Source organism: Thamnophis elegans, chromosome 4 (assembly GCF_009769535.1).
Source record: "Thamnophis elegans isolate rThaEle1 chromosome 4, rThaEle1.pri, whole genome shotgun sequence".
NCBI lineage: Eukaryota > Metazoa > Chordata > Lepidosauria > Squamata > Colubridae > Thamnophis > Thamnophis elegans.
Genome location: NC_045544.1, coordinates 19,464,605 through 19,477,537, shown reverse-complemented (window position 1 = coordinate 19,477,537; position 12,933 = coordinate 19,464,605). Strand labels below are relative to the sequence as shown.

Genomic DNA, 12,933 nt, shown 5'->3' with positions numbered 1-12,933 from the left:
TGTTGATTCTCCCCGGTCTCTTTCTCCGCACCGTCCTAAATCGGGATCTCGGCGGCCAGATCTCTTTCCCCCACCTTATATTGGGTGTGTGTGTGTGTGTGTGTGTCAATCCTTTACATTCCTGACAAATGGCCTGATTTTATTCCAAGGTACTTATGTTCATGTCGCACTTCGTGGCCAAATGCTAGTAAAAGAGCAGACTGGCTGTTTTCGCCCTAAGTTGCAAACTGCACGCATTCCTAACTATGTATTTAGTAGACACGTGTCAAGAAGCTAAGCGGGGTCCCGTAAAGAATCTCTTGCCAACTAACTGCAGGTGCCGTTCTGTTACGTTTGAACGATTGGGATAGCGCTATGGGTGCTGGAAATAGCTCTCCAAAAGACATTTGATGTGAAATTAACGCCTCCCAGGGAGGACAAAGATTCCCTTAAGATCTCTAAGCAGAGAGGCACCATCTGAGTTGCTAAACTTCGGAGGATTACTAGATGGCAGCAAAACTCCCTCCTTTCCACTAGTCATCAGGCACTTAGTATTATAGATCTTTTCCTAGGATACTTCCAGGTAAGAATGTGACTGTGCAATCACACTTCTCTCATTTATGGAATTTATAAATGGAAATCAGATTTGGCTTCCTCCTCCTCCTCTCCCCCCCCCAAGAAAAGTTGCCTAATCTCTGTGACTCTGAATCTATTTTAATAAGCAGTGCCAGGATTCTGCGCTCAGGGTGTGCCTCCCCCTTTCCTAACTAAATATTTGAGGCTTTCCCCCCACTACCTATAATACCCTAATGACTCACTGGAGAAGAGCCTAATGCTGGGGAAGATTGAGGGCAAAAGAAGAAGAGGACGACAGAGAAGGAAGTGGCTGGATGGAGTCACTGAAGCAGTAGGCGTGAGCTTAAATGGACTCCAGAGGATGATAGAGGACAGGAAGGCCTGGAAGAACGTTGTCCATGGGGGGTCACAATGAGTCGGACACAAGTTTGCAACTAACAGCAACATAATGCCCTAGAATGTCCCTAGTTGGGCTTTTGGCAAGTCCCAAGTTCAGTCTTTGTTTCCACAACCTCTAAAGCCTTTTACTCATGTGCAGTTTAATATTGCCTTGGGACTTCATCCTTCCGACTCACCAACCGTATCCATTTCTGGACCTGGAGGTGCTGCTTATTACCACGCATGACTTAAGTCATCTCTCAGACTTCTGCATCTGTGCTCAAAATTGAGCTGCCTTTGAAGAGTCTCTGGAAGCTACAGCTGGCATAGAATTCAACAGTTGCAGGTAGACCTGGTCAAACATCTACTTTGCAAACTGCACAGGCTACATGGAGGCTTTTGGGTGCAATTCAAGGTGCTGGCTGTCACCTATAATGGCCCAGGTCTAAGTTATTTATGGACCAATTGTCTCTGGTGGTTTCTGCCTCTTTTATATGTACTCTAACAGAGTGAGCATGTTCTAGATCCCTTCCTTAGAGCAATCTCATTCAAAGGGACTTTGGAGACATGTCTTCTCACCCCACTTTTACCCAAGCAATCCAGTAGTGTTGAATCACTTTTAACATACTCATGCAAAACTGACCCTTGTGTACGGTTCAAATCAGTGGTGGGTTTCCATTTTTTTTTTTTTTACTACCGATTCACTTGTGTGTATGCTCCCTCCCCCCTCTCTCTCAAACACACACACACACACACACACACACACAAAGTTACACCAGGAGGATGAAGTTTGAATTCCTCCCCCTCCCTCCGACCCACACATAGACATACCTTTTCCAGCTGTTTCACAGAGGATTTCAACTCTGCTCTTGCCTGCCATCATGAAAAGAAAAAACAAATGTAAAAGGAAAAAGGCAAGAGCTGAGGTCAGGCTGAGCTAGTTGCTGCCAGAGTCACCGTGTGGATGACTCTGCTTAACTGTTTAAAAACGTGGCACAACAAAACCGTGCTCAACTAAGCCGCGCCCGATTAAACCGTGTCGCTGACGTCATCAACAGGGTGACAACAGCGAGCGCGGAGAAAGAAGAGCGCTTTAAATAGCACTTTGAAAGCAAGCCGATTCACTTAAGGTAAGGGTTAGGTTTAGGGTTAGGTTAAGGGTTAGCTTTAGGGTTAGGTTAAGGGTTAGGATTAGGATTAGGTTTAGGGGGGTTAGGTTTAGGTTTAGGTGTTAATTTTAGGTTTAGCGTTTACAGCGTGCTTCTGTCTCCGCGCTGTTGTCGCCCTGTTGATGACGTCAGCTACGCGGTTTCGTCGAGCGCGCTTTAGTCGAACGCGCTTTTGTGGTGGAACCGTTTAAAAAAGCCTCTAAAAAAACACCCTCTACAGGAGGCAGGAGAACGACGCATGCCTCATCTACGTCAGGAATTTTTCAGCTTTTAACCCTTGCTTAGCTCTGCTCGAGTGATCATAAAGTCAGACTAGATGAGGCACCGCGTTCTCCTGCAGCCTCCTGTAGAGGGCACTTTTTAGAGGCTTTTTTAAAACAGTTAAGCACTAAGCAGAGTCATCCATGGTGACTCTGGCAGTAACTAGCTGAGCCTTTTTCCTTTTACTTTTTTTTTTCTTTTCATGATGACAGTGGTGAGGCTCTGCCGTCCCTGCCTCCCCTGACTGCACGTCCCTGACTGTATACACAAATGTCAGAACCTCCCATATTTTCACCTTGAGGCTATGGGCCTAATTCTGCCACGTTGGTTTGTTCTTGGCCCATGAATAAGGGAGATTGCAGTTCCTTTACAACCACATGTTCATTCTACAGTGGGTTTATTTCTTTTTCCCCAGCACCTCCGCATCCCCTTAGGACATATTGGTATCTCTGGAGTCAATCCACTACTCTCCAGAGAGCCTTTCCTGATGGACGTTGATCTTACAGTTCTACACCAGAGTCTCTGAATTCAGATATTTTTCGGAAAGGTAAGATGAAATCTGCTTGCCCCGGGGCAAGCTGCGGAAATGTGAGGTTAATGTATTTCTGAAAAGCTTCCCTGATTTCTAATATTTCGGCTTCCAAGCTGTCTTTCCAGGCTGTCATACATTCCAGCTGCTGGTTCAGAGATAGGATTTCACTTTCTTTCTTGGTCACTTCAGTGTTCACCACTTCAAGCTGAGCCTCGCGAACATTGTCAGCACTTTCAAGCAGTTTCCTTGTCTCTTCCTCAAACTCCTTCTGGGAGACCAGAAAGGCGGCTTCCAGTTCATATTTTTTCTCCCAGGATAACTGTTGCAGGTTCTTCTGATAAATTTCGTTAGCAATGATCCCAGCCTTGTGGATTTGATCTGAAAATTTTCTGGATGAACGAAAGGAAAGGACATACCATCTGTTTAGAAACGATTTCCATTGCAAGTGATTTTGTACTTAAGTTTACATAAATTGCATAATTAAATTATACAATTATTTATTTATTTTTTATTTTATTTATTTATTTATTATTTATAGGCCGCCCTTTTCCCTGAGGGGACTCAGGGCGGCTTACAATTCATGGGAGGGGGTGTGCAAGACAAAACATAAGACAGTACGTGAATAAAAAAATAAACAATAAAACACAACTTTCATTCAACATTCGGGTGGGGCGGATTAAAATCTTTATCCCCAGGCCTGACGGGATAGCCATATCTTAAGGGCTGTGCGGAAGGTCTGGACGGTGGTGAGGGTGCGAATCTCCACGGGGAGATCGTTCCAAAGGGTTGGAGCTACTACTGAAAAGGCTCTCCTCCGCGTAGTCGCCAGTCGGCACTGACTGGCGGATGGAACTCGGAGGAGGCCTAATCTGTGCGATCTAATAGGTCGAAGGGAGGTAATTATGTAGAGAGTTATGACAAGAAAAAAGAATAACCCCAGAGTGAAATCTGAAGACTAAGAAAATAACCTTGACAGAAATATACAATATTCATCACCAAGACAGTGGATTGATATCTGTGTGAAACACACTTTAAGCCTGCAACATACAGATAATATTCAGAAGCAGCTCAGGTAGACATCTCCCTAATTCACTGAGAATAAGAAAGGGGAGAAGTTCCAGCACAATATTTTTAAGATTCTGGTATTATAGGTAAAGGTTTCCCACACACATATGTGCTAGTCGTTCCCGACTCTAGGACATGGTGCTCATCTCCGTTTCAAAGCCGAAGAGCTAGCACTGTCCGAAGATGTCTCCATGGTCATGTGGCCAGCATGACTAAATGGCGAAGGTGCATGGAAGGCGGTTACCTCCCCACCAAAGGCGGTTCCTATTTTTCTACTTTCATTTTTACATGCTTTTGAACTGCTAGGTTGCCAGAAGCTGGGACAAGTAATGGGAGCTCACTCCGTTATGCGGCGCTAGGGATTCCAACTGCCAACCTTTCTGATCGACAAGCTCAGCATCTTAGCCACAGCATTTCCTATGGAGTTACAGATAGTCCTCAATTTACAACCACAATGGAGGCCAAAAGTTCTATTGCTAAGCGAGATAGTTGTTAAGTGAATTTTATTAAGTGAATTTTATGACTTTTCTTGCCCTAGTTGTTAAGTGAATCCCCGCAGTTGTTAAGCTAGTAATATGGTTGTTAAGTGTATCTGGTTTCCACATTGACTTTGCTTGTCAGAAGGGAGCAAAAAGGGATCCCATGACCTAGGGATATTGCATCCGTCATAAATATGAACCAGTTGCCAAGCATCTGAATTCTGATCACTTGAACACGGGGGTGTTACAACTGTTGTGTGTGTGAAAAATGGTCATGTCACTTTTTTCCGTGCTGTTATAACTAAAAATGGTCACTAAATAAACTGTTGTAAGACGAGGACTACCTGTATTTTTTTGGTCTGGTTGATCTAGCAGGGATGACAAAATCCAAATGGCAAAACCCACATTTATTCTATCATGCTAGCTTGAGCTCCTAAACCAGTGTTTCTCAACCTTGACAACTTGAAGATGTCTGGACTTCAACTCCCAGAATTCCCCAGCCAGCTTGGGGAATTCTGGGAGTTGAAGTCCGGACATCTTCAAGTTGCCAAGGTTGAGAAACACTGTCCTAAACACACTGCTAGGGAGCTAGCTATTCTGACTCAGTAAAACAATTGCAAAACCTGTTAATGTCTGCCTGGCACATAACAGTTGGACAGGTTAGAATTTGTTTTTTTGAAATAAATTTATATATTTTTTTAAAAAGTTACATTTTATATAAATATTTCTCTAATAAAGATTGAGGAGAAAAAATACAAAGATACACACACACACACACACACACACACACACACACACACACACACAAACCAATAGTCATTCAAGTTTTACATAGGTATGTATCGTGTTTCCCCCAAAATTAAGACAGAGTCTTATTTTCTTTTCACCCTTGAAATAAGCACGTGGCCTTATTTTTGGGGAGGTCCTCTTATTTTTGAGGTGCAGGAGGCAGCAAGCATGGTCACCTCATGGCTGTTGCTGTGTAGCAATATTTTCAGGGAGGGCTTATTTTCAGGGGAAGGCTTATTTTAGTGCATGTGCTCAAAAGCCCTATTGTGCTTATTCTCTGGGGAGATCTTATTTTCGGGGAAACACATGGTAGACCCTGTCACCTCAGATGTGGTCAGATACGGTTTTCTGCTGGCAGAAAGAAGGAACTTTTCTAACAGCACATTGGCCTTAAATGGGAAGAGAGAATAAAGCTAGAAAAATGCTCTAACTAGCACAAGGTAACGGTCTTGTACATAATTATTTAAAACACTGGGGAAAGAATATTCTACATTTGCATGCGTAACACAAAGGCCTGCTGTGCTGGATCTTAACAACCATTGAATAGAGCAGTGTTTCTCAACCTTGGCCACTTGAAGATGTCTGGACTTCAACTCCCAGAATTCCCCAGCCAGCATTCGCTGGCTGGGGAATTCTGGGAGTTGAAGTCCAGACATCTTCAAGTGGCCAAGGTTGAGAAACACTGGAATAGAGCACCTTGAGGAAGATTTCTTCCCTTCAGAAAATTCAGGATTAAAACCAATGCCTGATCAGAAATCAGATTTTTTTTTTTTTAAAGGACATGGGATAGTTAAGCTCAGTACTTTTCCTGTTTGGCAAGAAGTACGGCTGCCTTGCATCTCTCATCCTGCCTCCCTTCAGCCACGGCTGCCATTTTTTCCATAGCCAGCTGTAGTATCATCCGCTGAAGTTTGTGAGTGTTCCTCTGTTCAGCTGCCTCCGATTCTCTCTTCAGCTCCAGTTCCAGGTGCTGCAGCATTTCAGCCCTTGTTTTCTTCACAGTATTCTTCAGCAAAAATAAACACACCGATAAATACATCAGAAGAACAAACAAAGAGAACAAGGAACCATTACTATTTCTTCCCCCTGCTTCAAATAAGAGTCCGGAAAGAGGCAGATTGAGGTTCTGAATTCTCTCCTAAGACGCCCTGTGTGTGAAAACCAGAGGTGGGTTCCTACCAGTTCGCACCTATTGGGTAGAACCGGTTCGTCAAATCTACCAAACCGGTTAGAAGAGGTTCCACCAGTGGACCCGGAAAGCAAGCCACACCTACAGAAGAGGTTCCAAAATTTTTTGAAACCCACCGCTGGCAAGGATCTTGTAACTTGACATCTTTAAGACTTGCATGCTTCAATGCCAGAGTTTCTGAATAGCTACTTGGACCGACCTAAGTACTAATTCATAATTTCACTTCCGGTCACATGGGCAGCAAGCCACTCCCATTCGGTCACATGGGTGGCAAGCCACTCCCACAAAGGAGGCCACACCCACAGAGTAGGTTCCAACCATTTTTGAAACCCACCACTGGTGAAAACCTAGCATGTTGCAAGGAAAAAGTAGATTTCCTGATCTTTTCCGTGACCCGTCAAAACCGCGCTCGACTAAGCCGCGCCCGATTAAACCGCGTCGCTGACGTCATCAACAGGGCGACAACAGCCAGCGCGGAGAAAGAAGGGCGCTTTAAATAGCGCTTTGAAAGCAAGCCGATTCAACTTAAGGTAAGGGTTAGGTTTAGGGTTAGGTTTAGGGTTAGGTTAAGGGTTAGGGTTAGGTTTAGGGTTAGGTTAAGGGTTAGGGTTAGGTTTAGGGTCAGGTTAAGGGTTAGGATTAGGTTTAGGGTTAGGTTAAGGGTTAGGTTTAGGGTTAGGTTAAGGGTTAGGTTTAGGGTTAGGTTTAGGATTAGGTTTAGGGGGGTTAGGTTTAGGTTTAGGGGTTAATTTTAATTTTTAGGTTTAGGGTTTACAGTGTGCTTCTGTCTCCGCGCTGTTGTCGCCCTGTTGATGGCGTCAGCTATGCGGTTTAGTCGGACGCGGTTTAGTCGAGCGCGGTTTTGTGGTGGAACCATCTTTTCGTGTGTGAGAAAGGAGATATGTGACACTGATTAAGACCTAGGAAGTATAGTATCTTCTGTAATTTCTACATGCTCATATAGATCTGTTACCTGTTTTTGCTTTCACGAAATAAATAGAGTGCTGTATAGGTGGTCCTCGACTTACCACCACAATTGAGGCCAGGATTTCTGTTGCCGAGTGAAACGTTAGGTGAATTTGCCCGATTTTGTGACTTTTGTTGCCATGTTGTTAAGCGAATCGCTGCAATTGGCAATTTAGTAGCATGCTTGTTGAGTGAATCTGGCTTCCACATTAACTTTGCTTGTCAGGAGATCACAAAAGGTGATCACATGACCCCGGGACGCTGCAACCGTCATAAATATGATTCAGTTGCCAAGTGCCTGAATTTTGATAAGTTGATAATGGGGATGCTGCAATGGTCATAAGTATGAAAAATGGTCACAAGTCACTTTTTTTCAGTGCCGTTGTAACTTTTGAATGGTCACTAAATGTAGTGTTGTAAGTTGAGGACTACCTGTAGAGAGAATTGGCTTTCTTATTACCTTTTTTCCTCTGTTCCCGTGCCAATCTGTTCCCGGGGATTAGATAACCTTTGAAAATGATATATGATATACATATACTGTAGGAGGAAGAGTCTCAAATCACCAGAAATCAGTTTCTTATGCTAATTATATGTCTGTGGAAGTTCCAAAGCATTGTGTTGTCGTTTCATATGGCGGATACAAAAATAAAATTGCTACTGACTTCTAATACTTGTTGATGTTTCTTTTTAAGTTCTTCAATATCTTTCTGGTGCAGAGCTTCAGCACGAGTGAGAGCATCTTCCACTGCATATTCTTTGTCTGCGTCAGCCTACAAAACAGGCCATGAATAGAAATAGTTGGTTAATACAACTGTGCTAAAGACACCGCGAAAGACCGATCACACAGTACAGTCTCAATTGCTATGATGGAGTGGTGGGATTCAATTTTTTTTACAACTGGTTCAGTGGGCGTGGCATGGTGGGTGTGGCTTGGTGGGGGCGTGGCAGGGAAAGGATACTGCAAAATCCCCATTCCCTCCCAATCAGCTGGGACTCAGAAGGCAGAGAATAGATGGGGCGGGGCCAGCCAGAGGTGATATTTACCAGTTCTCTGAACTACACAAAATTTCCGCTACCGGTTCTCCAAAACTAGCTAGAACCTACTAAATGCCACCTCTGCTATGATGGCTCTTTAGCAACAGTGTTGCACTTGTTAATGGAATTGATTCTTCTCCCATTGTGTCCCCCCCAACCTGTTCTAGATGGGTTATTCAAGAAGGAAAAGTAAGCTGAGATCAATGTAGAGATATTCTAGACGGTGATTGTTAAAAAGTTATACCATGTATGGCCTCTGGGAAGTCGGGGGGAGGGAAGGGAGGTAGGGATCTAGGGGGAGGGAAGGGAGGGGGGAAACATAATATGTGTTAAACTTTAAGGTACATGATTGCACTTGTATACTGTGGCTTTTTAATGTTAGTGTTAAAACAGAACAAACCGAATATATTGGAAGGTAATAGAAGTATACCGAAGGGAGGAGCTGAGTGAAAGAAGAAGGAGGGTGGAGAAAGTGAGAGAGAGGAGGAGGAGAAGGAAGGGAGGGAATGGATTAAGAGAGGGAGTGATAGGGTTAGGGTTAGATAGAGGGGGAGGGGAAGTAGGCGTAGAGGGGTAAGTGAGAAGGAAGAATGAAAGTTGGAGGGGGTTGAAAGAGGGTGTATGGTGGGTCAAGGTGGTATATTCGGTTTGTATTGTAGGGGACACTTTCTATATAAGTGAGGGTTGTGGTTATTACTCAATGTTATATGCCCTGGTAATGCACAGTAAACAAGTGATTGTATAGAATGAAACGGAAATAAAAATATTATGCAAAAAAAAGAAAAAGAAAAAGAAGGAAAAGTACACAAGCAGACCTCAACTCTAACCCCAGATTTGTTTACAATGGTCTTCGACTTACAACCATTTGTTTAATGACCATTCAAAGTTACAACAGAACTGAAAGAAGTGCCTATGACCAGTTTACACACTTACAACCATGTCAACATTCCCATGGTCATATGGACAAAATTCAGGCACTTGGCAACCGGCACATTTATATACTTGGCTGCAGTGTCCTGGGGTTATGCGATCACCATTTGTAATCTTCCCAGCCTTCTTCCCACAAATGTGGAAGAAGCCAGATTTGCCTTGTGACTGATGATTTACTTAACAACTGCAGCGATTTGCTTAACAACTGTGGCACAAAAGGTCATAAAATGGGGCAAAACTCACTTAATTGAATTGAATTGAATTTTATTATTTGTATGCCGCCCTTCTCCGGGAGGGACTCAGGGTGGCGAACAACTCAAAAGGGGAAAAGGGGAACATAGAACAGAATACAAATAATTAAAATAAGCAAGAATCACACAACCACACAAGTCGAGAGGGGAGGGGAACTCATCAACCCCAGGCCTGCCGGCAAAGCCAGGTTTTGACGGCTTTTCGGAAGGCCTGGAGAGAGGTGAGGGTCCGAATCCCTGCGGGGAGTTCGTTCCAGAGGGCCGGAGCTGCCACAGAGAAGGCCCTCCCCCGGGTAGTAGCCAGGTGGCATTGGCTGGTAGACGGAACCCGGAGGAGGCCAACCCTGTGTGATCTAATGAGTCTTTGGGAGGTAATTGGCAGCAGGCGGTCTCTCAAGTACCCAGGTCCAATACCATGAAGGGCTTTATAAGTTACGACTAGCACTTTGAAGCGTATCCGGAGACTGATCGGTAGCCAGTGCAGCTCGCGGAGGATAGGTGTAACCTGGGTGTACCGAGGTGCACCCACAATCACTCGCGCGGCTGCGTTCTGGACGAGTTGAAGTCTCCGAATACTCTTCAAGGGCTGCCCCATGTAGAGCGCATTGCAGTAGTCCAGTCTTGAGGTCACGAGGGCGTGAGTGACTGTTGCGAGCGCCTCCCGGTTCAGGTAGGGACGCAACTGGTGCACCAGTTAACAATTGCTTTGCAAAGCAATGGACATTTTGGGCTCAGTTGTGATTGTAAGTCAAGGACTACCAGTAATTCTTCATAACTTGAGAGGAGCATAAGAATAGCCCTCTGGAAGCAGGCTCATTTTGTTTTATTATTACTAATATTTGCATCCCTCTGTGCTTCGGCTAATTCCAGTGCTTCTTTTAAAATTTAAAATGAAGTCAATACAATAAAATTCTACTTCATGTATATTGAACACCTCAAACAATGTTCTAAAAAATAAAATCAATTGCCTAATTGGAAATGCAATTGAGAAGTTGGAACCTTAACCACGTGGTCTAGATTTGAACTTTTATTGTCACTCTTTGGGAAGAAATACATAGGATATTTCGTTCCGTTTCGTTCGTTTATTGGTTTTGTATGCCGCCCACTCCCGAAGGACTCCAGGCGGCTCACAATGAAACGGGGGAGGGGATAAATAAGACAATACAAACAATATTAAAATATACAACAGTCACAAATGAAGCGGGGCTGGATACTTCAACAGCCCCCAGCCTGTCGGAACAGCCAGGACTTGGTAGCTGTACGGAAGGCCGGGAGGGTAGTAAGGGTCTGGATCTCCACGGGGAGCTCGTTCCAGAAGGTTAAGTCAAAGATTATTGGTTAAGGATGGATAGCATTCGGATTCAATCAAGATTTTTTTTGTACAAGCAAAAACTATTATTAAAAAAGATCATCACATTAAAAAAAAGATGTTGAGACTCCGGAAAGATTGCAGAGGAGAGCAACAAAAATGAGTAAGGCCTGGATGCATATGAAGAACAGTTGCAGGAATTGGGTTTGTCTAGTATAGTAAAAAGAAGGACTAGGGGTAACATGATAGGAGTCTTCCAATATTTGAAGGGCGGTCACAAAGAAGTGGGAGTCAAGCTATTCTCCAAAGCACCGGAAGGCAAGAAGCAATGGATGGAAACTAATCAAGCAAATAAGCAATCTAGAACCAAGGAGAATTTCCCAACAGTAAGAACAATTAACCTGTGGAACAGCTTACCTTCAGAAGTTGTGGGTGTTTCATCACTGGCGGCTTTTAAAAAGAAACTGAACTCCCACTCTTGTCTGAAATATTATGAGTCCTCTTGCTTGCATAGGGGGTTGGACTAGATACTAGAAGATCTCCCAAATCCCCTCCAACTATGTTAGTATTAAACAACATTAAGACAAATCTACGCCTGATTTGTACCAGTACTCTTGATATACCCGACACCTATTAAAATGCATCGCAGGAAAATCTGCATTACATAGTAAACATTTGGAACGTTTATATTTAACAAGAGAGAGGAATAGTTTTACCTGAAGCAAGAGTTTAGTCTGTACTTTAGCTATTCGCTTTTGTATTTCCTGTTCTCTTTGGTCTATATCTTCTTGCTTAAGGTCTGCTCCGATCTCTATATAAAGCAATATAGTAATTGAAGGCCACAGCATATATTATATATGGATTATGTAGGTCACACATTCCATAAAATAATCAAAAGTTTAATTTAAAAGCATTAAACCATTACCATCATTTTGTGAAGACTAGGGGCAGAATCAAACGTGCCATACTTATATTAATTAAACATATAAGAAAAGTTGTGTGTGTTACGCTGCTATTTTCTGATTAAGCTCAATAAGAATTTAACCCAATAACGTAGGGAAATATGGAAATAGCAATAGCACTTAGACTTATATACTGCTCCATAGTGCTTTACAGCACTCTCTGAGCAGTTTACAGAGTCAGCATATTGCCCCCAGCAATTTGGGTCCTCATTTCATTGACCTCGGAAGGTTGAGTTGACCTTGAGCAGATCAGGATCGAACTCCTGGCAGTGGGCAGTTAGCCTGCAATACTGCATTCTAACCAGCGTGCTACCATAAATCCCCTATCTCTATCCTAAACATTCCATATTTTATCTTGTCTAAACAGCCTACATGGCAATAGCAAGATAAATCCCTACAGATATTTACAATGTACCATTGGATACTGTTCCATCTATACTGATGAAGGGATCGTGACAAAGTATTCCATCTATAGAAAGGATGTCCAACCTTGGCAAATGTAAGACTTGTGCATGACCCGAAAAAAGGGCGAACGACAAAACCGCGCCTGACTAAACCGTGTCGCTAAAACCGCGACATCATCAACGTGCCAACAACAGCGCGTCGACAACAGCGCGTCGACAGAAGGGCGATTTACAACAGCGTGTCGGCAGAAGGGCGATTTAAGTTAAGGTAAGGGTTAGGTTTAGGTTTAGGTTTAGGGTTAGGGTTAGGTTTAGGGTTAGAGTTAGGTTTAGGGGTAGGTTTAGGGTTAGGGTTAGAGTTAGGTTTAGGGTTAGGTTTAGGGTTAGCGTTACATTTAGGGTTAGATTTAGGTTTAGGTTTAGGGTTAGTTTTACAGTGTGCTTCTGTCGCCGCGCTGTTGTCAGCGCGATTCAGCGCTCATTCGTTGGACCGCTTTAGAACACGCGGTTTTGTCACCGTGGTTTAGTCGGGCGCGGTTTTGTCGTTCGCCCTTTTGTCGGTGAACCAGACTTGTGGACTTCAACTTCCCTTGCTGGCTTGAATTCTGGGAGCTGAAGTTCACAAGTTGCCCAGGTTGGACAGTCATGATCTACAGTTT

At 43.6% G+C, this 12,933-nt stretch overlaps 1 protein-coding gene across 1 annotated transcript; it reads right to left on the bottom strand.

Moving 5' to 3' along the window:
• Positions 1-2,743: 2,743 nt before the first annotated feature.
• On the bottom strand, positions 2,744-12,465 carry C4H6orf163 (chromosome 4 C6orf163 homolog). The gene is made up of 4 exons (XM_032216659.1): positions 11,625-12,465; positions 8,046-8,153; positions 6,032-6,234; positions 2,744-3,284 (listed from the first exon to the last, which is right to left on the bottom strand). The coding sequence occupies exons 1-4, from the start codon at positions 11,754-11,756 to the stop codon at positions 2,864-2,866; spliced, it is 864 nt and encodes a 287-aa protein (XP_032072550.1). The 5' UTR covers positions 11,757-12,465; the 3' UTR covers positions 2,744-2,863.
• Positions 12,466-12,933: the final 468 nt, after the last annotated feature.

What these genes read in the sequence shown, in the direction of transcription:
- C4H6orf163 (XM_032216659.1), bottom strand. Translation starts at nt 11,756, where the DNA reads ATGCTGTGGCCTTCAATTACTATATTGCTTTATATAGAGATCGGAGCA. An exon ending in AGACTAAACTCTTGCTTCAG is followed by an intron (nt 8,154 to 11,624) that starts GTAAAACTATTC and finishes CCTGTTTTGTAG; the next exon opens with GCTGACGCAGACAAAGAATA. An exon ending in AACATCAACAAGTATTAGAA is followed by an intron (nt 6,235 to 8,045) that starts GTCAGTAGCAAT and finishes TTTTTGCTGAAG; the next exon opens with AATACTGTGAAGAAAACAAG.